Source organism: Sinohyriopsis cumingii, chromosome 11 (genome assembly GCF_028554795.1).
Source record: "Sinohyriopsis cumingii isolate HCF-2022 chromosome 11, ASM2855479v2, whole genome shotgun sequence".
Taxonomy (NCBI): domain Eukaryota; kingdom Metazoa; phylum Mollusca; class Bivalvia; order Unionida; family Unionidae; genus Sinohyriopsis; species Sinohyriopsis cumingii.
In genome coordinates this window covers 50727561-50755084 of record NC_142971.1, presented here as the reverse complement: position 1 = coordinate 50755084, position 27524 = coordinate 50727561, and the positions used below count along the sequence as shown (strand labels likewise).

Here is a 27524-nt window from a genome sequence, read left to right as displayed (position 1 = left end):
TCCAATTCCAACATCACAGCTGCTTGAGTGCTTAGATCCAGTATTGTCTTCAATAACTGATGTTATTAATACCTCTCTCTCATCTGGGGAATTCCCATCATTTTTCAAAACTGCCATTGTAAAGCCTCTGCTGAAGAAACCAACACTAGACCATAACGATATAAAGAACTACCGCCCAGTTTTTAATCTCCCATTCATTTCAAAAATCTTAGAAAAGGTTGTTCTATCCCAGCTTATGTCTCATCTAAATTCAAATAGTCTTTTTAGCAATGTACAATCTGCATATCGCCCTTGCCACAGTACTGAAACAACTCTTCTAAAAGTAGTTAATGACATTATCTCTGCGTTTGGATAGCGGAAAGAGTACAGTCCTCACCCTCCTTGATTTGTCTGCAGCATTTGACACAATAGACCATGATATATTACTTCACCGTCTCCAGCATGTATTTGGCATTCATGATACAGCCTTACTGTGTGGTTCAAGTCCTACTTGGTCAACAGGACACAAATTGTATCTGCAAATGGAATACACTCCAGCCCAGTTGATCTATGTTGCGATGTTCCACAGGGGTCTGTTCTTGGACCTGTTCTCGGACCTGTTCTCTTCATTCTGTACACTCTTTCGCTCTCAAGTGTCATAGATCATCATCCAGTGTCTCACCAATTGTACGCTGATAACACCCAAATATACAAATCTAGCCACCCAACTGAAGTTGATGCTACCATCCAAGGTGTAGAGAGGTGCATTTCTGATGTGAAATCATGCATGACTTGTAACAAGCTGCAGATGAATGATGATTAAACCGAGGCCATTCTGATCACAACACAAAGACTTTCTCATTCAGATCCTTTACATCAAGCAATAAATATCAGCAACGCCAACATTAAATTCACATAATCAGTACCAAACCTAGGTATTACTCTGGACAGTACTCTCACATTGCACCAACATGTCATGAACATATGCAAGGCTACTATCTTGAGCTGAGACGCATCAGCTCAATTCGCAAATATCTTTCAGTTGATGCCACCAAACCACTTGTGTGTTCATTAGTACTTTCAAGACTGGACTATTGTAACTCAATTCTGTCTGGTTCATCTCAATATCTACTCCAGAAACTTCAAAAAGTTCAAAACACAGCTGCTCGGATCATACTTAGAGTACTACGATCAGAGCACACCTCCCCGCTGCTCTGTACCCTATACTGGCTATCCATTCGATCCAGAATCAAACACAAAATTTGTTCTCTATGCTACATTTCACTGTCGGACTCTAGTCCAACATACCTATCTGACCTCACCCATGTGTATATACCAGCAAGATACTTACGCTCCTCTTCTGACAATCGTATATTCATTATTCCCACTGTTAAAACAAAGTCATATGGACAGCGTTCTTTTTGCATACCAGGGCCCAGCAACGTGGAATGAATTGCCCACTGAACTTAGACACAAAGACACCGTGATCACATTCAAGAGGGCTCTCAAAACTCACTTATTTCGACGGCAAGAACTAATATAAAGACCTAATAATGTTTCCTACCTGAAATATTCTCAGCATGTTTTTTATTTTTTAATGTTTTTCTAATTTCGTGTTGTTTGTTTTTGTAATAATATTATTATGTTTCTTATCTTATAGGTGTTGTCTAATGTTGTAAAGCACTTAGAGCTTCTAAAGATTAAGCGCTATACAAAGTCCTCATTATTATATATATATATATATATATATATATATATATATGTGTGTGTGTGTGTGTGTGTGTGTGTGTGTGTGTGTGTGTGTGATTTGGACTTATTAACGTAGCTTTTAACAATTGTTCAGTCATATCGCTACGATGTCTGCAGTGTGGCAGTGCCGCGAACATGTGGCACGATGTCCCACCCAGTCACATTATCCTGTCGCCAGGAAAAAGTCCTAACACTAACGTCTTAATGCTGGGCGCCTAGCGAGGCAACTGTTAGCACCATTTTTGCAAGTCTTTGGTATGACTCGGCCGGAGATCAAACCCACGACTTCCCGCATCCGAAGCGGACGCTCTAACCACTAGGCCACCGGAGGGGTACACAGTAAAATGAAGTTTATCACAGAATGATTTCCTTTTTACTTTTCATTTGGTGTAGACATTGATAGACAAAGTGCAACATTGTGGTATATATCCCATTCTAATGAACCAGTTTACTTTATGCGTTATTACTCACTAATAATAACTGTTAACTGACGCTGTAAACAGCAGAAATTGTCATACATATATTTTGAATTAATGTTGTACAACTGATTTTAACATTGTTACATATCCTACATGAGCAAATATCAATATAATTTTTAATGTTTGGGACCAAGAGTTCAAATTCAGTACATGACATAGGATCTCCATGTACCTATAAGTAATCTGCATGGCACATATCTGGCTCCATGCACTTAAAATATACAAAAAGTTATTGCCATCAATTAGTTTGCTAATCATTGGTAATATAATTCAATTTAGTACTTTGACAGAGTGCAGTATTGAAGCATCAGCTGATGTCGCATTCAAAACAAATATTCAACTTAATAATTGTTAACCAACACTCTTAAAAATACACTAGAAATGGTCAAACAGATCATTTGAATTATGTTTGCACAGTTGATCTTACTAAGCACATCGTACATGACCCATATATGCAAATGTCCATCCTTGTTTATAAGTTTTGGGGAGCAGACTTTCACATTTAAAAGCTGATAGCGGATATATTGGTACATTCAGTTAATCTCTGAGGCATATAACTGACAGTATTATCTTGAATATTATTTCCATAATGAATTAACTTACTTATTGTAAGATCTTATAATTTAGGACTATGTCGCATAACGTCTCTTACACTGGATTGTACGAATTGTTGTACCAATGTTCAAACCTCACCATTCACACATTGCCGTGAACCATATAGCTTTTTAGTTATTTAGCCTGGAAATGGCTGAACACAATTTAATAAACATACTTTTAAGAATCTCAGTTTTGAGATGATTAGTTACAATAATACATGCCCACTGGTTCATATTTTTAAGTGTTACAGTGTCAATTTTAATGTTTTTCCTGTGGTTGCACCCTTAATGTTATGTTGAGATCCCCATATTTAGCACAGTTTTCTTCATGTATCTGCAACAAGACGTAACAGAAGGATTAGTTTGGAAGCTCTCCAGTAGTAAGGTGGTGATACCAAGATCTCATAAGAAATGTCCAATGTACGTTCCATAACTTCCCATGATCAGTTAATACTAACACACTGATATATCGCATCTCAAAGACATGGATAAGGTCTTCATGAGAGATTTCAGCACCATTGTTCAGCAAGGTGAAGAATCACTGGAATCACTGAAACTGTATTTTCATATTCAGTCGTCGAAGAAAAACTTGTCATAGTTTTCTTTATTGTATATTGCCTAAGTATCGAATCGGTTGCGTTACATCAGAGAGCCCTTTCACGAATTTCGCATGGTACTTTCCCATACTGTCAATGATAATAGCTACGAGGGATTACTTAATGGCTTAATTTATTGGACTGAAGCCACTTTTGCAAGATCAGGCTTCGTGCCCTCAGTCGTGAGGATGCGTCGAAAGTATGGAACTTCTTTTTCAATCTCAATTTCAACTCTGCATTTATTGAAACTAAGAAGTATTCCAGGTTCCCAGTAGAACTGTACTACGCAGACTAAGTCCTATTTATGTTTCTCGTGCCTTACTCTAAAGAAAAGAATGTTATCAACGACTGCTTCGACTCACGGTAATCTTTCAAAAGCGTTGTTTATTTTCCTTCGAATTCGTCCTGCGCAATAATTTCAACCTGCCAGGCTTGGGAATCTGTACCGACCGAAAGGGATCTTTAATGTTGTGAGTAACGATGATTCTGACAACTTTACCGTCCAACACCTTCCCCAAGCATCGAGTTTGATTTTTAACGAGCTGAAGCAAGTTCAAGTGTTATGCCATTAGGAATATTCATAACGCAATGTGGTCATTTCATCTCTTTATGTAAGTCATGATAAAAGGCATGCCCGTAGTTCACCAATGAAGTTTTCCAACTGCAGTTTAACCATTCAGTAGGTTCTGCAATCTTTATTATCACTTCATTTTTCTCAATATTTTAAGCACTTTGTTTACGCGATCACTTATTGCATTTAGCACCATCCAGGGTGAACGTATCAAAGGTATAGTATACTGCTCAAAGTAAAGATGGCATTTTGCCTGAAAGTGAACGGTGCCGTTAACTACATATGAGTAATCTAACAAGACAGTCCGCTCGTAATGGAAACCCAGACCTTATGCCATCTTCGACCTACCCTGTATTTAATTTGTTAACTAGGCTAAAGAATAAATAGTGACTGAGGTAACATATACATTTATGTGCATTGATTTCCTTTGGTGGGACAAGTGTCCATATTTTCATGATTCCAGCCAAAGCTGCCATACTGTCCTCATCCGTTTAAGATTTTTTTTCTCAGTTCATCACCTTGGTTTGTTGCTGGCTGATAATCTGTGATTCCTGTTGATTGGCGCTTTGTTTATTTTTTAAATACTTTTTTTAGATCTCTTGATGGCGTGAACTTCTGTTTGGTTCAGTTTTGAGCTGTCCATGGGTATATCATAGTCCTAAACAATTTGAATCGCACTCTCACGGGTAAGTTTTTTTTTTCTCCCCAATAACGAGTTCTTCTCTCACCCCTGGTTAGATGGTCCTTACAATAGTTCTGCCTCTAAACATTTCGCTTTGAATGGAAAATAGCAACCTTACCTTCCAATTTCGACTTGGTTACAATCTGTTCGTTAGAATGGGCACCTGCACTTCATTAAGAATTCATAGCTATGCAAATAAGGATTCGGGTTAAAGATAAGCTTATGCCTTAAATTGCTCACATGACATTTCCAGCTTCTCTGCGTCTTCAGAGTCGATATTTGCTTAGGTCTTATCAACATATGTCCCTTTTCTCACAATCATATTAAGAGATATAAGCATCTGACTTCTTCAGTTTTGTCTTTGATGGGACCACTAAAAATCAGTTTCAATTATCTGCAGAATTTCCCACATGCTCTGGGACGGTTACTGGCTACGAAGTTCATGTGCAGGGACGGAAAGTCTCTCAGATCCATAATACTGAATATCAGCAGTGAATTCTGACACCATTCGAATGGTCGTGTAGCACCCAACAACACATATAGTTCTGAGATCAAAGATGGAAGACATTTTGCCGAAAATGGAGCATGATATGATACTGCTTTATAAACGTTGGCTTGGTATCGAAATTGCAACCAGCAATAACACCTCATAATGTTACAGTGACATGGATACTTACGTTGACAGAGTGTGGCGATATCTTTGTCCCATTTCCCCGACTGCTGACAGACAATACTGTCTGCTACAGCTGTCACTCCAGGATTGCAGCCGTAAATACACGTGGTCCCGACTTGCCTATTACAGGACAGTGGCAAGAATCCGAGTGGGATGTAGTCAGGACACAAGATTACTAAAGAAACAAAATCGATCAACAAATTATTGTTTCATGTTGAGCGTGTAGAGAAACATAAATGCCAAACAAATCCATTTTTATGGATAGAACGCTCCAAAAATGATATGAATAGCTTAGATGATACTTTGGTAAGCATAACTTTACCTCGTCCGTGTCAAAAATCAACATACACGAAAGAACAAAGACGGATGTCGAATGTTTTATAATTATTTTTAACAAGAGATCGACAGATAGTATAACAGCACGAGTCACCATTATAATAATTGACGATCGAAGTTACTGTCAAACACGGACAGGTCTGCATCCTATACTCGCCTGCAATTAAACCTAAGCAGCTTCTCAGAAACGTTTACCCTCTGAGTTTTCAGTTTTATAAGTTACTATTTCATTGTTTGATTATACTCACCTCAACATACTTTGAGACTTAAAAAAGCTTTTAAAACACTAGACAAACTAAAGAAAAGGGTGCATGGACTGTTCCAGGATTATACTTTAATTCTTAAAGTCTCTTGTTAAATTTTCCATAGTTGTCATCATTGAAGGGATAATGTTCACCCAACCATTCTTGATGTTTTTATGACGCCATCCGTTCATTCAGGATAGGCCTAAGTACCAGAAATATCTCTTTAGCATGAAATATCCGCTAGGGTGATCTTCCCATCATGAAACAGATTGTACATTACTTTGATTGTATTGGCACAATAACGATTCTCTTTCGTCGAACCTTAGGATTACTTACCCTCGCACGGCTGTTGGATGTCCCACTCTCCGAAGCGGCTACAGGTAAGAATTTGCAGTTTGTTGGAAGGTTTGTATCCAACATTACATTGGTACCAACACTGTGACCCCATCTGGTAGTCACAGCCAGAAGTGAACGAACCATCTGTGATGTCCTGAGGACAGGTAATCGCTGAAAGTGGAAATACGACAAGCAAAACATTAGGTTGTTTCAAACCCATGTCACTTTGATGTATATGATTATATGTATCACACCAATACGTGTCAATGCAGAATATAATTAACAAGATGTATTTATTTATGTATTATTATCGCGATGATTCAATAAATATAAGATATGAAATGGATAGGTAATGTTTTAATATTGAAATTATGAAACGAGTCTTAGCTCACAGAAATAGGACATTTATTCAGTTAGTTTCATAAATGACTATTAAATCATTACCCATCTGATACTCTGTTTATCACATATTTTTTAATGGAAACAGTTTATAGAGAAAGAAGAATAAATAATTTCCTTTATTCTGACTCAGACGAGATGCACATTTTATTTTTTAGCGTAAACATAATACCAGTTGATAGTCTAATTAATAATGTGTTTTATAATCATTAACACTTAAAGGAAATTTTTCTACAAATTATTACTCAAAGAGAAACTCTCCTTCCGAATAAATAGAATATTTGACACAGATATCATTTTACATAGAATGTCAGATGGATGTTCCTTATGAGGTCAGTATGAGTCAGGTTAGATTAGACCAACCATGAATGCCCCTAAAGTGTCAGTATGAGTCAGGTTAGATTAGACCAACCATGAATGCCCCTAAAGTGTCAGTATGAGTCAGGTTAGATTAGACCAACCATGAATGCCCCTAAAGTGTCAGTATGAGTCAGGTTAGATTAGACCAACCATGAATGCCCCTAAAGTGTCAGTATGAGTCAGGTTAGATTAGACCAACCATGAATGCCCCTAAAGTGTCAGTTTCACTATTACGCATTCGAGGTGCTTGATATTCATTTGATGGGAAGATTAGTAGATACAGAAATTACAGACATACTTAATGTATTTTGACCGGATATTAGCATTATTTTATTTGGAATATTAGACTGCAATAAGCATGGACATATTTTATTTAGAGTCGAAATCGCGTCACATAATAAGAAACATTAGCTCGTCTGAGCTATTTTATCGCATAAAAATGTTTTGGTTGAATAACTTTCTGTACGTTGGGAGACTGGTTTATCTCCACATTGTTCTATGAACAGAGGTTACTTTATTTAGTCCTATAAATTAACATAAACCACGCTTGTACGTTGGGCGGATTTCATGTTACAGTCATAACGCTCACCCCTCCTCACCACCCTCGCTATCAACTGACCAAAACCCTACGTTTTATTTGTTGCTGTTGTTCTTGGTTTGCATTTAACGCCAGTGTTCAGCGCATTATAGACTATACATAACGTAAAGAGCCTCTGTCAGGTAAAGTGGTCATATCCCGACAGACGTGACTCTTACATTTCCTTTTGGGCAATCGAGCCGAAAAAAAATGGCTGCCAGCATTTATTGAAGCAAGGGGTAGGAACATTTCATTCGATCGCAACCCGTCAGTCAGGAGAATACTGCGCAAAATTTGTATGGGCTTATTTTGACCAATCAGGATCACATTAAGTTATATGCTAACATATTGTCATATCAAAAATATTAAACTGCACACACTGAATGTAAGTATACCAGTAGTAAAGTGGGCCACTATAGCCTCAATGGGAATTAGCATTACAGAACCCCCCTGGGCCACTATAGCCTCAATGGAAATTTAACATGGGGAAAACTCATGGGCCACTATAGCCTCAAGGGGAATTTAACACGGGGAAAAAATCATGGGACACTCTAGCCTCAAGGGGAATTGAACATGGGGAATAAATCGTGGGACTGTCTAGGGACAAGGGGAAATTTAACATGGGAATAAATCGTGGGACTGTCTAGCGTCAAAGGGAATTTAACATATAGAAATTGAACATGGTGGGTCTGTATAGCGTCAAGGGGAATTGAACATGGAGGGATTGTCTAGGGACAATGATGGTAGAGGGTGAAACACAACAGAAACAGAGACATACATACACTACTAAAGCGTGAGATTTATATATAAAGCGTTACCAAGACCTGAAATCTTGCTGGGGTGTTCAAAAATTTGCATAATTGTAATGATGCTATAAATAGCTATAATCAAGGAAATGCTCAACGACAAAATGGATGTGACTAAAAGTAATGCTAAAATGACGAAATTGTCCCAGAATTTAAAGGAAAATAAACATATCCCCGAAAATTAAGTTACAATGGTTTAGACTAAAATGGATAAAATTAGTAACTACTTACAATATCAACTTGTGTGACGATCGTGGATAAACACCCATGTATCTATTTATAGCTATAATCAGCTTAAATTCCTATGAAATCCCACTATCTATTTATACTACAACTTGTGGGTTATTCCTTTGGAAAACCCCACTATCTTTTTATAGCCTCAGCTTGAGTGACGTTCCTGTTTATGAACTCTAGTACATATGTATAGCTACAACCTGTGGAAATCCCCAAGTCCATATTTATAGTCTCGAAATTTCCAGCGTCAGTGACGTCACTGTACTGAACACTAGGGGATAAATGTCAACAGTGTTGTAAGTGGCTGACCTGAATACACGCTACTGCAGGTAGGTAGGTAGAATGTATTTGATAGGGATAAAGTGAGTTTTATAGGGACAAACAGAGACCAATACACACACACACACACACAACGTACGCGCGCAGACACACGCATACACACACATACACACACACACAGAGGGAAGAGGAAAAAACAAACCCCAAATATACTATCAACACAGAAGGGAGATAATACAAACCCCAAATAAACTATCCACACAAACGTACGCGAACGCATACAAACCCCAAATATACTATCCACACAAACGTACGCAAACGCATACAAACCCCAAAATATACTATCCACACAAACGTACGCAAACGCATACAAACCCCAAAATATACTATCCATACAAACGTACGCGAACGCATACAAACCCCAAATATACTATCTACACAACGTCGCTAACGCATACAAACCCCAAATATACTACCCACACAACGTCGCTAACACGTACAAACCCGAAATATACTATCCACACAAACGTACGCAAACGCATAAAAACCCCAAATATACTATCCACACAACGTCGCTAACGCATACAAACCCCAAATATACTATCCACACAACGTCGCTAACGCATACAAACCCCAAATATACTATCCACACAACGTCGCTAACGGATACAAACCCCAAATATACTATCCACACTCGAGAGGAAGAAGAAAAAAAAAACAACCAAATATACGATCTACACAACGTACGCGAACACACACACACACACACACACACACACACACACCACAGAGGGAAGAAGAAGAAAACCATTATACACTATCCACACGGAGTGAAGAAATAACCCTTTATATATACTATCAACAGGGAGTGATGAAAATAACCCATTATATTCCATCAACACAGAGTGAAGAAGAAAAAGTTTTTTGAAAGCACCTAAGCCCTCACCTGCAATGACCACCTCTGCCAAACACCTACACCCCATCCCCACTCCCAACACTACAAAACCCATGTAACCCGTTATTTTATGGCATCAGTGTGTGATTTAGGAAACATCAAGACACAAAATGATGGCTGAATAGACTGACTATTATTTACCGACTTGCATGCCTAAAGAGCGTGCGTGAAGGAAAACATCCTTCCATTTCAATTCTAACTCCAGAGTGATAGAGAGCGGTGAAAGAGCACAATTTCATAAAGTGTGAGTAAAAACAAAAGGCGCCATCCTTATTATACAATGTCAAGACCAAGATACACTTACGTTTTCTTTCTGGTCTATTCTCTTTTAGAAGGTAGTATGAAATTTCACATCAGGGCCAACGCATCGGCTCACATTGTCAATTTTTCCATTTCCATGTCTTTACTGGCACAAGTTCTTCATTATCTTCAATTTCTTCTTCTTCTGAATCCCTCTTCTCTGTATCGTTTTGTTTCTGTTTCTTCTCTTTTCTCGTAGGGCACTCTGAATTCCAGTGTCCTTTCTCCTGACAACGATATTAGGTATCTTGACTTTTGTCTCTCTTTCTTAGACGAAGCAGGTATTCTGGAGACAAATACCCATTTACCTTTGCAGATATAGCAAACTTCATTAGCACTTACACACTTTCGTATGACTCTCATCAAATCAACGACCAAAAGAGTAAGTTTTGTTGCCACTTTCGCGTGTGAATTATGCTTTCGTATGAGTTTTAGCATATATTTGACCAGCAGGTCGATCTGTGCTGACTCTTTCATCTTCTTGATCGTTTGAAAGTGGAATGAATACTGTGACGCTAAGACACTCTCCTTATATACAGGGACCTGCTGCATATGAAACCTAGTCAAATGTAATTTTGCAATAAGATGAAACGATTTCATTGAGGAAGTAAAAGGCAATGATGTACCGTATCGCCTCACACAAAACCTGAAGTGTTAGTTCAAATCCGTGTCAGCGATTTCGAAGACGACATAACTGAGCTTTAATCTATGCTCTCCAATTATGCCACAAAACCACGAGTCCTGATTCACGCCAAAAGAAATTTCGTTCGGTCCATAAAAAATAGTATCACATCTGAGAAACGCAAAAACGAACTTCCAGAAAACTGAGAACGACGGATTACACCTACAACGTAAATGTATGAGTAAAAGTAGTGCGTAAAACTTAGTCAAATTAAATTTTTATAGTCAAGACGAAACGATCTCTTTTCGAACAAGAAAGCAGACACCAAGCGACAATGGCGATCCGTGTCACACAACACTTTTCAAAATGTATATTATCAGAGGTTTGTTCTAGCGATCTGCACGGTTAAATTAAATGTTGATGTATTTTGCAATAAGACGGACACAATTTCCATGGGATCGCCCATGGTACGATTGTTCGTGCATTAGTTTAATTTTTAAAAATATTTTTTTATATAAATCGCCTATAGGATAGACCCAGTAAAGCATGGCCATTCTCGTCACTGTCTGAATAGCTACTTAAGTCAATTCGAAGCGAACGCGGTAAGAAAATAAGTATAGCCAATGAAATGGCTTACAACGGGTGATGCATTGTTTTGTTCTAGGACTGTGTGGCATAATAATCCCTATGTTCTTGCGTTGTTACCATTACAGTGCAGACAGACTGAAATGTGAACTTACAGGCCCTCTTTGTGTGTGTTGTACCATTTCTTCTTACGACATCAAAATACTGAGCGTCACAGTATTGGTTCGCGTTTTCAAGCTGACCATTTTTTTATATCTCACTTAAACATTTTAACATAAACACTCACACTCACATCGGTAGAGTCAGAACAGACGTGTTACAGTATTGAGGGGCATGTTATCTTTTTTTTTTCTTCAAACTAATAAATTTGGGGTTTGTATGAAGTAAAGAATCGAAAGTACAGTGAAACTCAAGGAGGATGACCCAATCTGTCTGTCTATTGATGCGTGTATTTACTTAAGAAGAAATATGACCTCTAAAACACAAAGAGATACGGCAAGCATGATTAGATTAAACACAACGATGTTTTCCTTCACGCCCGTGTAATTTAGAGTTTCAATCGTCTTTGAAGACAAACTTGGTCTCCTTTTGTAGGGCTTGAAATAATAAAAAAACTGAAAAATCTTAAGCACTTTGCTATAGATAATTTCATCAACAGACTAAACAACATAAATACCGTTACAATAATAGAAAGCCTTAAATCTCCTATCAAAAAGAAATGCATCAAAACAATTAAAGATTAACGATAACTAACCAATGAAACAGAATTTAACAAAGGCAATGACATGTGAAGAAATGCCTCTCACTTTGGAAAGGTAGGCGAATGTACTCTGTCATGCACCATCAACTTGAAAAAAATTATAAACAGAGAGAAACCTGAATTCAAAATTCAGTTGTTTTTTTCTTCAAAATTGTTTCGTTTCTTTTTTCTTTTTTTGGAACAAATTTAAGCACTAATATAGAGTGGAAAAGGGAAAATGCACATACAAGCTTTGATATTTCTGAAAAAATGAGGGGATATTCCTAACATTCATAACCACCTATATATGCTTGGACTTGTCTGTGACTTATCCACAAAACAAGATGTACATATTTCTGGTCAAGCTGCAAGTTTGTGCGTGTTTTTGAAAATGGTAAAAATTGGATATACAATTTTCTCGTGACACTTATAAAGTGAAGAGTCTGTGCAAGTGTCAAAAGCCAAAGTCATATAAGTTTTGTATTTTGTACGGCTTGTAAAGATTTCCACTTTAGAAAATGTGAAGTATCACAAGTTATTATCACAAACAGAAGTGGAACATAGGGGCTTGCAAGAAAGAAAATAACCCAGACAGTTGGTGTCATCAAGAGTGCTAGAGACGGTACCCGAACTTGCTTGCTTGCTTACTTGAATTAAAGTGATTTTCGCTATAATGGAGCATGTATCACTGGTTTAATAATGCACCGCGTGATTTTTAATTACTCCTGGGGAAGGAAAGAGAGCCTCATCCCCCAGGCTTTTATGTACTCACAGACTATTTTTAAATTTAGCCACTCAGGTGTAGGACTAGCTAGTCCTTAACAACCTGACTGAAAGGCTTTAAACATGAGTGGGAATTGTCTCACCACATTTTTCTGTCCGAGCGTGGTAAAGGAGGAAAAAGGTGCTCAGCAAGACAGCCATGGATGTTAAGTACTCACCAAAACGCTAGCCCGTACTTATTTCAAATCAAGTCCCGTTTTTGCTAATGGACAATAAAAAGTACCAATAATGTGTTAACCACCTGTGCAATTAGTTCAAATCTAACGAGTCTGTTAAATTTCCTACTTCCTAACATATCTGTCTAATATTAGTAATTAGTGTACATAAAAATAGCCATACTGATCTTATTTAAATTATTATGTCTAAGCGACATATACCAGTTTGGTCACTGTTAGGTTTAAAAAGTTAAGTTTGTTGCGGTGTTCCAATGGGTCAAGTTTGTTTCGAGAATAGTTTAGTCAAGGTGGGATACCAAGCCAAATATGGTTCCCTATTTAATAAAAGGCAATTTTTTGGAGCCCTAAAAAAGGCTGTTTTTTCTGTTAGAAGGTAACACGTCTCTCTTTTGCTTTCACGTTCTTTCCCGCACTCCTAGTCTCATGATTCTTGATATCAGGAAATGCGTAGCCATGATGGGTGGTAATGTAAGCAGCAGCTTCTACCAGTTGACTGAAGGGGTATCCAGTGTAGGCTTGTCTGTAGAATTGGGGAAGAACTCTGACCCCTAATCCCCACTGAGAAGGTCTTGGTTTAAAGGTGTCTAGAGATTTGTAGGCAACGTATTGTATGGCTCTAATAAACTGCCCTGCTTTGTTGACGTCATACAATGCTTGATCTAGCCCCATTTTGGTGTACTTCTCAACGAGGGTCAGCGTCCCCCTCCTCCTCCTCAACCGCCTCAATTTCCTCTTCTGGTTCTGATACTAATTCTTCAGTTGAGGTAGATAGTTTCAAATCCGCTGCTATGGTGTCTGTCGCTGTTATTGTTGTTGTGGTTGTTCTTTCAGCTGAGATTGCCTGTAGTATCCGAGTGAGAAAAGAACGTAGTGCCTCCGATAATTAAATTTGAGTTTGCCATACCGTTTGTCTAACATAATTGGCCCTTTGTTTTGCCACCACTCTTTCCGGGACGGGTTGTTTGTTAGGTATAGTCGGCTGTTGACTAGATGTTATTTGTGTTCTCGAGGTGGGTGGAGTGCTAACTGGCTAGGTCTGCATTTCTTGCTCCCGCTGCTGCGTATATTTCTTCCCTCCACACCGAGTTCTGGGCCTAATTCTTTTAATTTCGTTGTACCCGAACTTACATTATCTATATTATCACCAACAAAAAAAACGCACAGACCTAAAAGAAACACTCACTCACTTTTTACAGAACATCACTATTTTAAAAATTTTGATAGGCGACGGAAACGAAGGGCTTAGAGTCACACTTTCTAACGAAGATAAAGAAATCATGTGCTGATAGACTCACTTCTGTATTTTTTCTTCTAACTGACTAACATATCATAGGCAATGGAATGTTATTTCTTTTCGAGTGTATGGGGTAGCCCTGAAATGTTTTTTTTTTGGGGGGGGGGGGGAACTTGAAGCTATGGCGATCGCTTAGGTTATAAGATGGCGGCCTCCTCTGACGACAGGCTTTCTCACAGGATAAGGTCTGCTTCTTCGGAAAGAGAAGAAGAACTCTTTGGTGTCGATACCACTGAATACAAAGCCTCTGTCAGGTTCGTGCTGCTGCTGCTGTTGCTGCTCTCTCTGCTGTTTATGAAGTCAGTACTTCTCCGTCCATTCTTCTTTCTCCTTCTTGAATTCCTCCTTGAAGAGCTCTTCTTTCAGGGCTTCAGTGACTTTTAGCACTCTCACATTCTCTATCTCTTCTGGCTTCGGTATCAGACTGTGTCTGACCCTGTGCAAATTCACGTAGGCTTCGTTTAGCTTAGCTAGTTTGGAGCACATCTTCGTAGGAGGATGAGTCGACAATGGATGGTTAGACTGGAGGCTACCCCGGCTTTAAAGTCAAAGCGCGGACGTGAAGGAAAACATCCCTCCACGGTTTTCGAGCCGAACCGTTCAAATAGTGTTATGGGAGGGATAGAGAGAAGTCAAAGAGCATGAATCAGGATACCTATAGTTAAACAAACCACAAAGGCATTTATTTCTTCAAAACACAACATTTTTATTCAAAATTACTTAACACTAACAAACAACTCTAACATTTTTTAACAATAATCCAACAATATAACATCAAACATTTTTTTCTAATCACAGACATTTGTTTTCCAACTCACACATTATTTTGGACAGGGCTGACAACGTTGTGAATGAAATTGTGATTTCCACTGTGGTATGTCATTAGGCCATTGATGGACACTACGTTTCCTAGTTAGAGACAAAAGATAAGCATACTGGTCACAAAACCATCGATGTACTTTCTCATCGTTTCTAGAAGAATGACGATCAAAATAAGTCACTAAATGTTCTAAAGAATAGCCCAGACTACGATGATGCAGAAAATACACACAATATTGTCCACACACCAAGGAATATGTGCCTTGTTATTTCACATTATTTAATCGTGTGGTCTGAGTATTTCTTCTCATAAAGTCGATGATATCGTCTTCCAAAGGGGGCAATCCATACGAATCGAAATATTCCACACATCCTTCTTGAGGAAAGTAGACGGCTACTCAGTGGGTTCCTGGGAGATGACTGTCGTCCGTGTTGATCACATAAGCTTGATGGTTTTGAGGTGTGCAATGAGGGAGTTCATCTTTAGCACAGACGACAGGATTCCAAGAAGCAGTGTACGAACTGTGGTTCAAAAGGTAATAAAGTTCCCAGGTATCCCTGCTTTGTGTGGGTTTTTTCTTCACAGGTAATGATAAGTGATCAATTCGATCCTGACTTTTTGCTTGAAAATGTCTGACAAGTAACCGTTTCTTCGCCTTGTCTCCCAACTCTGATCCAAGAGAGCTTCGATGCGATGGATCTCTTGAGTTGTTAATGGAGGACAATAATGTTCACGCAAGCCTTTATACCACTGTTGTAACACGTCTTCTTCCGTGATGAGACTCCAAGCTTCGTCCAGATATTCGTCCAATTATTCTTCTTGACTCAGCATCAGGCATTTATCGTGTTGAATTTGACTGGGATGATCGTTATGACATCCAAAGCAATCTTTCTTGATCAATTCCTTAATTTTTTTCTGTCAAGACTATAGCAAAACAGGAAACTAAATGTGATTCTTGTTCTGGCCATCTAGACTTCATCATGATGACTTCTTTGTCTTTGTCTTGGGGTTCTCCTTCCTCAGGATCTTCACATTCCATGTCCAAAGAATCCCTACTATATAAACATTGATAAAAGTCTTCCATGACTTCTAATAGTGTAGAATGACTTCTTTCAAACTGTTGGTTAATATCGTATTGTCAAATTCAGCATACAGGATGACGTTCACCGTATTATCTGCGCGTAGATTTTCTGCAAACTGAAATTCCACACGCATCTGGCCGGATTTTATAGGGTGAAAATGTCACTCGTCGCTGTCTTGACTTACAATTCGTTAGAGAACCGTTTTCGAAAATGGAGTTTCACTGTAACTTTCCCTTTGGAGAATGGAATATTTTGTCCCAGATCTCCTTTTATAGCAATGTTGACAGTGTCTAAATACGACTTACTGACGGGCAAATAGTGAGGATGTACAAATTCACGGTGTACGTGATAGGTGTTTGCACCTTCCTGGTCATTGTTTGTGGTACTATCCACTTTGAACGGAATGACACGCAGTAACGGCACAGAGGTGTGTCCCACCACGTTGTACTCCACCACATCGGAATACACAAAGATCAAATTAAGTCCTTGGTTCAGTTCTACCGGGTTTCCAAAAGCTCTGTAAAAATCCATATTACTGTTGATCTTGGGGCTCAAATTGTTTGTGACCATTTCTGCATGTCCACCCAAAATTTCAAACTACCATTGAACCTGAGGGACAATGTGTCCGTATCTTGAAATTTGATCATGAGACGATGAGCCACTTTATGGTACTCAATCTTCACACTTTTTTTGGCTCTGTTCAGTGATTTGCCAAAGGCTAAGTTGAACCTGTCCGCAATAGTGTCCACCAAATGTTCACCACTAAAATAATCACCTGAAGGAATTTTCAAGGTGTAGATAATGAAGGCTGGATTGCTGGCTGGTCTTGTGTCCCCTAAAAACCCGATTTTGTTGATCTCTTCCTCCAATTGGGCATTCAGGATTTCCACCTCGAAAGTGTTTTGCTTTTCGGTGATGTTTTTGATTTGTGTTGGGTGAATGATTTCCACTAAAGCCACTTCCCAATGGGCTTCGTGATCTAACTGGATGGTCTGAGGTAATTTGACCGTGTAACAGCACAACGTGTTCTTGGGAAACACCTCCATGGAACTGTCACTGGGTAAGGTTAAGTAAAATTGGTTGTTATTGCTCATAATTCCAGAGTTTTGTTGCTCTCCGAGGTGTTACTAGAAGTCAGAGGAGTGTCTCCGCCCAAAATGGAGTTGTTGTTGTTATTGGAGTGGTGACTGGCACTGACACTGGACACAAGGTTCCCGTTGTTCCCGTTCGAGGAGAATTTCAGGGAGGGATAGGGAAGCAGGTAACCGATGCAACTGCTCAATAAAATGGTCCACAGTTGTTTGTCTCCTTGTTGCAAACTCAAATTGGCAATGGCTGCCTCGATGACACAATACACCACGAAGATTTGGCAGAAAAAGACGATTTGCGTTTTAGGCACACGTTCTCCACACCACACCCACAAGGGTTGTTTTTGTAGATCTTGCAGAGACGAATTGGGTGAAGGAGTGATCGCAGTAGCTGAATCTGTGTGAAAGGGAATGATGGTCACTTCTTTTTATAGTCGATGACGTGCGAACCGTCGATCCAAGAATGAAAACTGGGCGGATATCCTTTCCAACGTACTTTGACTTCTTTGACACGTCGTTTGCCCACTTTACGGTTTCTGCGTTTGACAATGCCTTTTATGTCGTACACGTCGTCTTTTTTGGTGACACGACTTGATTTGAAATAAATACGGGCTAGCGTTTTGGTGAGTACTTAACATCCATGGCTGTCTTGCTGAGCACCTTTTTCCTCCTTTACCACGCTCGGACAGAAAAATGAGTGTGTGGTGAGACAATTCCCACTCATGTTTAAAGCCTTTCAGTCAGGTTGTTAAGGACTAGTTAGTCCTACACCTGAGTGGCTAAATTTAAAAATAGTCTGTGAGTACATAAAAACCTGGGGGATGAGGCTCTCTTTCCTTCCCCAGGAGTAATTAAAAATCACGCGGTGCATTATTAAACCAGTGATACATGCTCCATTATAGCGAAAATCACTTTAATTCAAGTAAGCAAGCAAGCAAGTTCGGGTACCGTCTCTAGCACTCTTGATGACACCAACTGTCTGGGTTATTTTCTTTCTTGCAAGCCCCTATGTTCCACTTCTGTTTGTGATAATAACTTGTGATACTTCACATTTTCTAAAGTGGAAATCTTTACAAGCCGTACAAAATACAAAACTTATATGACTTTGGCTTTTGACACTTGCACAGACTCTTCACTTTATAAGTGTCACGAGAAAATTGTATATCCAATTTTTACCATTTTCAAAAACACGCACAAACTTGCAGCTTGACCAGAAATATGTACATCTTGTTTTGTGGATAAGTCACAGACAAGTCCAAGCATATATAGGCAGTTATGAACGTTAGGAATATCCCCTCATTTTTTCAGAAATATCAAAGCTTGTATGTGCATTTTCCCTTTTCCACTCTATATTAGTGCTTAGATTTGTTCCAAAAAAAAAGAAAAAAGAAACGAAACAATTTTGAAGAAAAAAACAACTGAATTTTGAATTCAGGTTTCTCTCTGTTTATAATTTTTTCAAGTTGATGGTGCATGACAGAGTACATTCGCCTACCTTTCCAAAGTGAGAGGCATTTCTTCACATGTCATTGCCTTTGTTAAATTCTGTTTCATTGGTTAGTTATCGTTAATCTTTAATTGTTTTGATGCATTTCTTTTTGATAGGAGATTTAAGGCTTTCTATTATTGTAACGGTATTTATGTTGTTTAGTCTGTTGATGAAATTATCTATAGCAAAGTGCTTAAGATTTTTCAGTTTTTTTATTATTCCAAGCCCTACAAAAGGAGACCAAGTTTGTCTTCAAAGACGATTGAAACTCTAAATTACACGGGCGTGAAGGAAAACATCGTTGTGTTTAATCTAATCATGCTTGCCGTATCTCTTTGTGTTTTAGAGGTCATATTTCTTCTTAAGTAAATACACACATCAATAGACAGACAGATTGGGTCATCCTCCTTGAGTTTCACTGTACTTTCGATTCTTTACTTCATACAAACCCCAAATTTATTAGTTTGAAGAAAAAAAAAGATAACATGCCCCTCAATACTGTAACACGTCTGTTCTGACTCTACCGATGTGAGTGTGAGTGTTTATGTTAAAATGTTTAAGTGAGATATAAAAAAATGGTCAGCTTGAAAACGCGAACCAATACTGTGACGCTCAGTATTTTGATGTCGTAAGAAGAAATGGTACAACACACACAAAGAGGGCCTGTAAGTTCACATTTCAGTCTGTCTGCACTGTAATGGTAACAACGCAAGAACATAGGGATTATTATGCCACACAGTCCTAGAACAAAACAATGCATCACCCGTTGTAAGCCATTTCATTGGCTATACTTATTTTCTTACCGCGTTCGCTTCGAATTGACTTAAGTAGCTATTCAGACAGTGACGAGAATGGCCATGCTTTACTGGGTCTATCCTATAGGCGATTTATATAAAAAAATATTTTTAAAAATTAAACTAATGCACGAACAATCGTACCATGGGCGATCCCATGGAAATTGTGTCCGTCTTATTGCAAAATACATCAACATTTAATTTAACCGTGCAGATCGCTAGAACAAACCTCTGATAATATACATTTTGAAAAGTGTTGTGTGACACGGATCGCCATTGTCGCTTGGTGTCTGCTTTCTTGTTCGAAAAGAGATCGTTTCGTCTTGACTATAAAAATTTAATTTGACTAAGTTTTACGCACTACTTTTACTCATACATTTACGTTGTAGGTGTAATCCGTCGTTCTCAGTTTTCTGCAAGTTCGTTTTTGCGTTTCTCAGATGTGATACTATTTTTTATGGACCGAACGAAATTTCTTTTGGCGTGAATCAGGACTCGTGGTTTTGTGGCATTATTGGAGAGCATAGATTAAAGCTCAGTTATGTCGTCTTCGAAATCGCTGACACGGATTTGAACTAACACTTCAGGTTTTGTGTGAGGCGATACGGTACATCATTGCCTTTTACTTCCTCAAAGAAATCGTTTCATCTTATTGCAAAATTACATTTGACTAGGTTTCATATGCAGCAGGTCCCTGTATATAAGGAGAGTGTCTTAGCGTCACAGTATTCATTCCACTTTCAAACGATCAAGAAGATGGAAGAGTCAGCACAGATCGACCTGCTGGTCAAATATTTGCTAAAACTCATACGAAAGCATAATTCACACAGGAAAGTGGCAACAAAACTTACTCTTTTGGTCGTTGATTTGATGAGAGTCATACGAAAGTGTGTAAGTGCTAATGAAGTTTGCTATATCTGCAAAGGTAAATGGGTATTTGTCTCCAGAATACCTGCTTCGTCTAAGAAAGAGAGACAAAAGTCAAGATACCTAATATCGTTGTCAGGAGAAAGGACACTGGAATTCAGAGTGCCCTACGAGAAAAGAGAAGAAACAGAAACAAGACGAAGCAGAGAAAAGGGATTCAGAAGAAGAAGAAATTGAAGATGATGAAGAACTTGTGCCAGTAAAGACATGGAAATGGAAAAATTGACAATGTGAGCCGATGCGTTGGCCCTGATGTGAAATTTCATACTACCTTCTAAAAGAGAATAGACCAGAAAGAAAACGTAAGTGTATCTTGGTCTTGACATTGTATAATAAGGATGGCGCCTTTTGTTTTTACTCACATTTTATGAAATTGTGCTCTTTCACCGCTCTCTATCACTCTGGAGTTAGAATTGAAATGGAAGGATGTTTTCCTTCACGCACGCTCTTTAGGCATGCAAGTCGGTAAACAATAGTCAGTCTATCAGCCATCATTTTGTGTCTTGATGTTTCCTAAATCACACACTGATGCCATAAAATAACGGGTTACATGGGTTTTGTAGTGTTGGGAGTGGGGGTGGGGTGTAGGTGTTTGGCATAGGTGGTCATTGCAGGTGAGGGCTTAGGTGCTTTCAAAAAACTTTTTCTTCTTCACTCTGTGTTGATGGAATATAATGGGTTATTTTCTTCACTCTTTGTTGATAGTATATATAAAGGGTTATTTCTTCACTCCGTGTGGATAGTGTATAATAGTTTTCTTCTTCTTCCCTCTGTGGTGTGTGTGTGTTTGTGTGTGTGTGTGTTCGCGTACGTTGTGTAGATCGTATATTTGGTTGTTTTTTTTCTTCTTCCTCCCGAGTGTGGATAGTATGTTTGGGGTTTGTATGCGTTAGCGACGTTGTGTGGATAGTATATTTGGGGTTTGTATGAGTTAGCGACGTTGTGTGGATAGTATATTTGGGGTTTTTATGTGTTAGCCACGTTGTGTGGATAGTATATTTGGGAGTTTTATGCGTTCGCATACGTTTGTGTGGATAGTACATTTCGGGTTTGTACGTGTTAGCGACGTTGTGTGGATAGTATATTTGGGGTTTGTATGCGTTAGCGACGTTGTGTGGATAGTATATTTGGGGTTTGTATGCGTTCGCGTACGTTTGTATGGATAGTATATTTTGGGGTTTGTATGCGTTTGCGTACGTTTGTGTGGATAGTATATTTTGGGGTTTGTATGCGTTTGCGTACGTTTGTGTGGATAGTATATTTGGGGTTTGTATGCGTTCGCGTACGTTTGTATGGATAGTATATTTTGGGGTTTGTATGCGTTTGCGTACGTTTGTGTCGATAGTATATTTGGGGTTTGTATGCGTTCGCGTACGTTTGTGTGGATAGTTTATTTGGGGTTTGTATTATCTCCCTTCTGTGTTGATAGTATATTTGGGGTTTGTTTTTTCCTCTTCCCTCTGTGTGTGTGTATGTGTGTGTATGCGTGTGTCTGCGCGCGTACGTTGTGTGTGTGTGTGTGTGTATTGGTCTCTGTTTGTCCCTATAAAACTCACTTTATCCCTATCAAATACATTCTACCTACCTACCTGCAGTAGCGTGTATTCAGGTCAGCCACTTACAACACTGTTGACATTTATCCCCTAGTGTTCAGTACAGTGACGTCACTGACGCTGGAAATTTCGAGACTATAAATATGGACTTGGGGATTTCCACAGGTTGTAGCTATACATATGTACTAGAGTTCATAAACAGGAACGTCACTCAAGCTGAGGCTATAAAAAGATAGTGGGGTTTTCCAAAGGAATAACCCACAAGTTGTAGTATAAATAGATAGTGGGATTTCATAGGAATTTTAGCTGATTATAGCTATAAATAGATACATGGGTGTTTATCCACGATCGTCACACAAGTTGATATTGTAAGTAGTTACTAATTTTATCCATTTTAGTCTAAACCATTGTAACTTAATTTTCGGGGATATGTTTATTTTCCTTTAAATTCTGGGACAATTTCGTCATTTTAGCATTACTTTTAGTCACATCCATTTTGTCGTTGAGCATTTCCTTGATTATAGCTATTTATAGCATCATTACAATTATGCAAATTTTTGAACACCCCAGCAAGATTTCAGGTCTTGGTAACGCTTTATATATAAATTTCACGCTTGTACTAGTGTATGTAAGTCTCTGTCTCTGTTGTGTTTGACCCTCTATCATCATTGTCCCTAGACAATCCCTCCATGTTCAATTCCCCTTGACGCTATACAGACCCACCATGTTCAATTTCTATATGTTAAATTCCCTTTGACGCTAGACAGTCCCACGATTTATTCCCATGTTAAATTTCCCCTTGTCCCTAGACAGTCCCACGATTTATTCCCCATGTTCAATTCCCCTTGAGGCTAGAGTGTCCCATGATTTTTTCCCCATGTTAAATTCCCCTTGAGGCTATAGTGGCCCATGAGTTCTCCCCATGTTAAATTTCCATTGAGGCTATAGTGGCCCAGGGGGGTTCTGTAATGCTAATTCCCATTGAGGCTATAGTGGCCCACTTTACTACTTATACCGACTATATACAAGTGGTATATTGTTTTCAATAAGCAGTGAACTATCATTGACCCAATCTGAGTGAATTTGAACCTCTAACGGGTATGATGTGCAATTAATTATATTTAGTATAGTCAATTATGAAATCGTCATTACCGAGATAGTGATATGTATCTCGATTTCAACAAAAATGTGAAGATTTAGTGTCCAATTTCTAACATAATTTTACGAACAGATAGTAATTTGGTTCAGGCTATAATAAGACCAATACATTCATAACAGGAATGGAGACTACATTGAATTTCAAAAGATTTTATTGACATTTGCCAGTTATTATGTTTTCATATCGAATGACCTCCTTTAGAATGTATTTGATGTGGGGACTTCAGATATCATGAATATACTTACATCCGTTGCAGTTTCGCCCGCCGACTAACACTTCTCCTTCCTGACATTTACACACACGGGTATTGTTCGGCATAGGGATGCAGAACTGCTCGCAGCCGCCATTGTTCTTTGAACATAGAGAATTGGCTAACAAGAAAAAGAGAAAAGCTAAATTATAATTAGTGAACAATTCTGTTTAGCATTTTCTTTCTTTGCATAAATATTAGTATGCAAATGTTAATAAATCAGGCAAATTAAAGGTACTAATTGTATCAGCAAGCAAGTCTGATAGAGTTAACGGACTGCAAGCAAAATATGCAAGTACCTTAAATGGTTATATTGTGTAAATCAAGGCATCCTGAATGGAAATCAATAGTAATTTCAAACATTATTCATCAATCACCCAATAGATGAATATGAACTCAAGCCAAATTATAACAAAAATTGGGAAATAAACAGAGAGAGCAACAGAGACTGAAATAGAAAGAGGGTTTATTAAACTACTATTAAAAGGTATTTCACGTCTGGAGCGTTACTTACTCGGTGGGATTTCAGAGGAGTTGAAAACGGCAATTGATTCCAGACCGCCGAATTCCACATGTCCCGCAAACCTTCCCCTGTCGTCTTTGTTGTTCTTGTTTATTTTAGTTACGTATCTGCCGCGAAACGTAATAATTATGATGGACAATCAATTCGTTAAATTCGCGCTTCTGTTGGAAAGTAGTCATACTTTAACTCAAGGTCAAAACGGAAGTCGTTGTTCACAAAGTCTAAACAAATTACACAATAACTGACGATCCGTATCTACTTTCCTCAGCGTAAATTCGATACGTATTTATTTATCAAAGGAGCTTACTCATATTTGTGTGGAGTGTGATCAATTAGGATATCTCTCTCTCTCTCTCACATACACACACACACTCACACACACACACATTAGGAACAATCGATGAACAGTCACTTACAGTTCAAGTTCTTATAAACCTTTATTCATAGAAGTTCTTACAGGAATCAAATTCCGACAAACACTTGACTATTACATTCACAACTATTTCCAATGTGTTCACCGCAAAATTATGAAGACAATGTACCCAGGATATACGTACTGTCTTTCCAGAGCTGTAAAGAAGAGATAATTGCCGGACAGAACAATATCTAAAGGTTTGGCTCCCGTCTCCTCAGACACTATTAAGCGTCCGTTGCCATTGAAATCCGACCTCTCCACCGTGTCAAGTACATTATCCGTCCAGTAGATTTTGTTATCTGTAACACAGGATGATAGAATATTTGACGACGCGTCATTTTATCATTACAAGTTGTCTGTCTGTCTGTCTATCTATATCTATCTATATATCTATCTATCTATCTATCAAACACTTTTATGACGGGCACATTAAAATTACGTATCATACTTCAAAATTAGTTATTGCACAGAGTGACACTTAACATTTGCCGAACTTGGGCTTTTACGAAACAAGTTGATGAAAAACGTCAGCATGGTTGATGTTAGTGCAAGTATTAACGATTGCGATTCATATTATTAGGAACAGTGTTATGGGATGTGATTTGGATTTTTAACGTAACTTTAAAAAAAAAAATTCAGTCATATCGCTACGATGTCTGCAGTGTGGCAGTTTATAGTGATATCTAGCAGACATGTAGCACGATGTACCACCCAGTCACATTATCTGACACCAGACCGACCAGTCCTAACACTAACCTCTTAATGCTGAGCGCCAAGCGAGGCAGCTGTTAGTGCCATTTTTGTAAGTCTTTGGTATGACTCGGCCTGGGATCGAACCCATTACCTCCCGCATCCGAGGCGGACGCTCTAACCACTGGGCCACCGGAGCGGTCATTACGGAACAAGTCATTGCAAGTTGTGGAACACGTGTTTTTGTAAAACAAGTTTTTAAAGGTGGGATAAGTGTCTTATGATCCAAGTTATTGCGTTTGCCAGAGAGGAATTTTAAAAATATAAGAATGCAGGGAGTGATTTTGATGTTCTTTTGAGTGAATACAAAATGTGAGTCTTATCTGCCTCACAAATAATGTATCGAAGGAAAGTTTAGTTCCTTCAGACAAATAAATTGTTGCGAGGAGAGGGATGTGAAAATCAATGTTGTCATATGCAATGGACCGATGCTACTTCTATATAGGTTATGATGAAACGTAGTGACTTGTTTCATTCAGGATAGTTTATTGCAAAGATTGGAAGTTCTTGTTTCCTTCTCGGACAGTGAGATTACCCTTCTTTCGAGATATATTAATGCAGAGATTTGACCTGTGTTCCTTCTGAACAACTTATTGCAAAGACTTTGTTCCTTCTAGATACCCTATGTAAGGGAGAGGGACATATGTCCCTTCAAGATAAGTTGTTGCAACTAGTGAACCTTTACTCCTTTTAAATAAGTTACTAATGAGAGCGAGACGTTTTTCCCATCAATTCGGCTCTAGCGAAAAGTGATGTCTCTTCAAATTCAGTTTTCGCAGAATACAGCCACATGTTTACATCTAGTTTCTTCAAATAGTATTTTTTTGTATAATTTGTAATATGTGTTGGCTTACCTGCATAAATATATATTCTGTATATCTATATTGTGTGACTGACCTTGATCAGTAATTGAGTTTAGGGCCTACCTGACAGTTAGTAAGCAACATATTATATAGCTAATATTTCTCTGTGATTTTAGATTATATATTGCGATCAGTATTAGTGGTGGTAAACATGTTTACATGAGTTTGAATTTTGTACGTTGGTGTTTTCCTTGAGAATTATGGTGTATATGCTGTTTTCCGGGTTCTTTGCTAATTTTTAGCAAGAGAACAGGCCTTGTTTACAACTTAGACTATTCGGGAAATTAATTTAATTGGAAAATAACCCCCATCCTGGTTCTGTTACTGTATTAAGAATTTATATAAAGGAGAAATGAACAAAAATTCATCATTCCTTTTTCAACATTAGTGTTTAGAGTAATCAATTTTAGTTCTGTTTCAGCTAATATTTGAGAGTTTTTATATAAATTATTCCCTGGATTTACAAAGTGCTCATTAAGAATACGTTCGGACTAAATAATTATTTTGATATTATAATTAATTCATACAATGAATTTTTGGGATTATGTCATTGTTATATATCACAACTTTTTAAACATTAGCAAATTCGAGACTACTAGCAGATCAGCACAATCAATATTAGAATATATATGGAGCACCGCTGGAATTCATTCAGAATGCTCTATAATTCTGGACATGTGATAGAACGTTTAGTACTATTTGGGATTTAATTCAAAATACTATAAATTTGTTTCTTAAATTTTACTTGTATTCAGGGGAAATTAATTATTTGCTGAATATTACAATACTTGCTGTTTTCGCTCGTTTTCTTTTACTTACTTAAAGACCAATGATTCGTAAAGGTATGCCATTAATTATATATGAATTGTTGCAAGGAATGTTACTTGTGGGTATGCTGTTGCTGAGAGTAAAACTCGTGCATCTTCAAAGTACTTTTCTGTAAGAGGTATGATTTGCCTTCATTTATCAGGTGTTGATGCACTGATAGGGGCTTATGTTCATTTAATAAAACTTGTTTTGGGGAATGTGACTTGCTTTCCTTCAAAATAGGTTAATGCGGAAAGTGGAACTTGCGTTTCTTTAAGATAAGTTATTATAGTTGGATTGACATGTGTTCTATCCAGGTCAGTTATTGCAGAGAGTGGGGACCTGTGTTCCATCAAGAATTGTTCTTGCGGAGTGGAAATTATTTTTATGAAAGATAAGTTATTTTATAGACGGCTCTTAGAGAGCTGAACAATTATCCCTTATGGAATATTATTTTTCTTCCAAATCGATTAACATCCTGTGGTTGTTCAAGATACGCTACTATAGTTATTGGGACTGTACTTCTTAAAGGTAAATACAATATTATCGCAAAGGATTTTCCCGTTTAAAATATGAACTGTGAAAAGTGATATATATTTTATTTTAATGATGGTATTGAGTAGAATCACAAGTACCTGTATTCCTTCGAAATA

At 38.1% G+C, this 27524-nt stretch overlaps 1 protein-coding gene across 2 annotated transcripts in view; it reads right to left on the bottom strand.

Moving 5' to 3' along the window:
• Nucleotides 1-27524, bottom strand: part of LOC149788434 (low-density lipoprotein receptor-related protein 2-like) — an 82835-nt gene that overhangs the window by 10506 nt on the left and 44805 nt on the right. For both annotated transcript variants that reach the window (XM_089974426.1, XM_089974425.1), the window contains exons 16-20: nucleotides 24594-24750; nucleotides 24028-24143; nucleotides 23509-23634; nucleotides 6243-6413; nucleotides 5330-5500 (exon numbers count right to left, since the gene is read on the bottom strand). In XM_089974426.1, the coding sequence (XP_089830552.1) occupies nucleotides 5330-5500; nucleotides 6243-6413; nucleotides 23509-23634; nucleotides 24028-24143; nucleotides 24594-24750 (741 nt within the window). The remainder of the gene's footprint in view (nucleotides 1-5329; nucleotides 5501-6242; nucleotides 6414-23508; nucleotides 23635-24027; nucleotides 24144-24593; nucleotides 24751-27524) is intronic.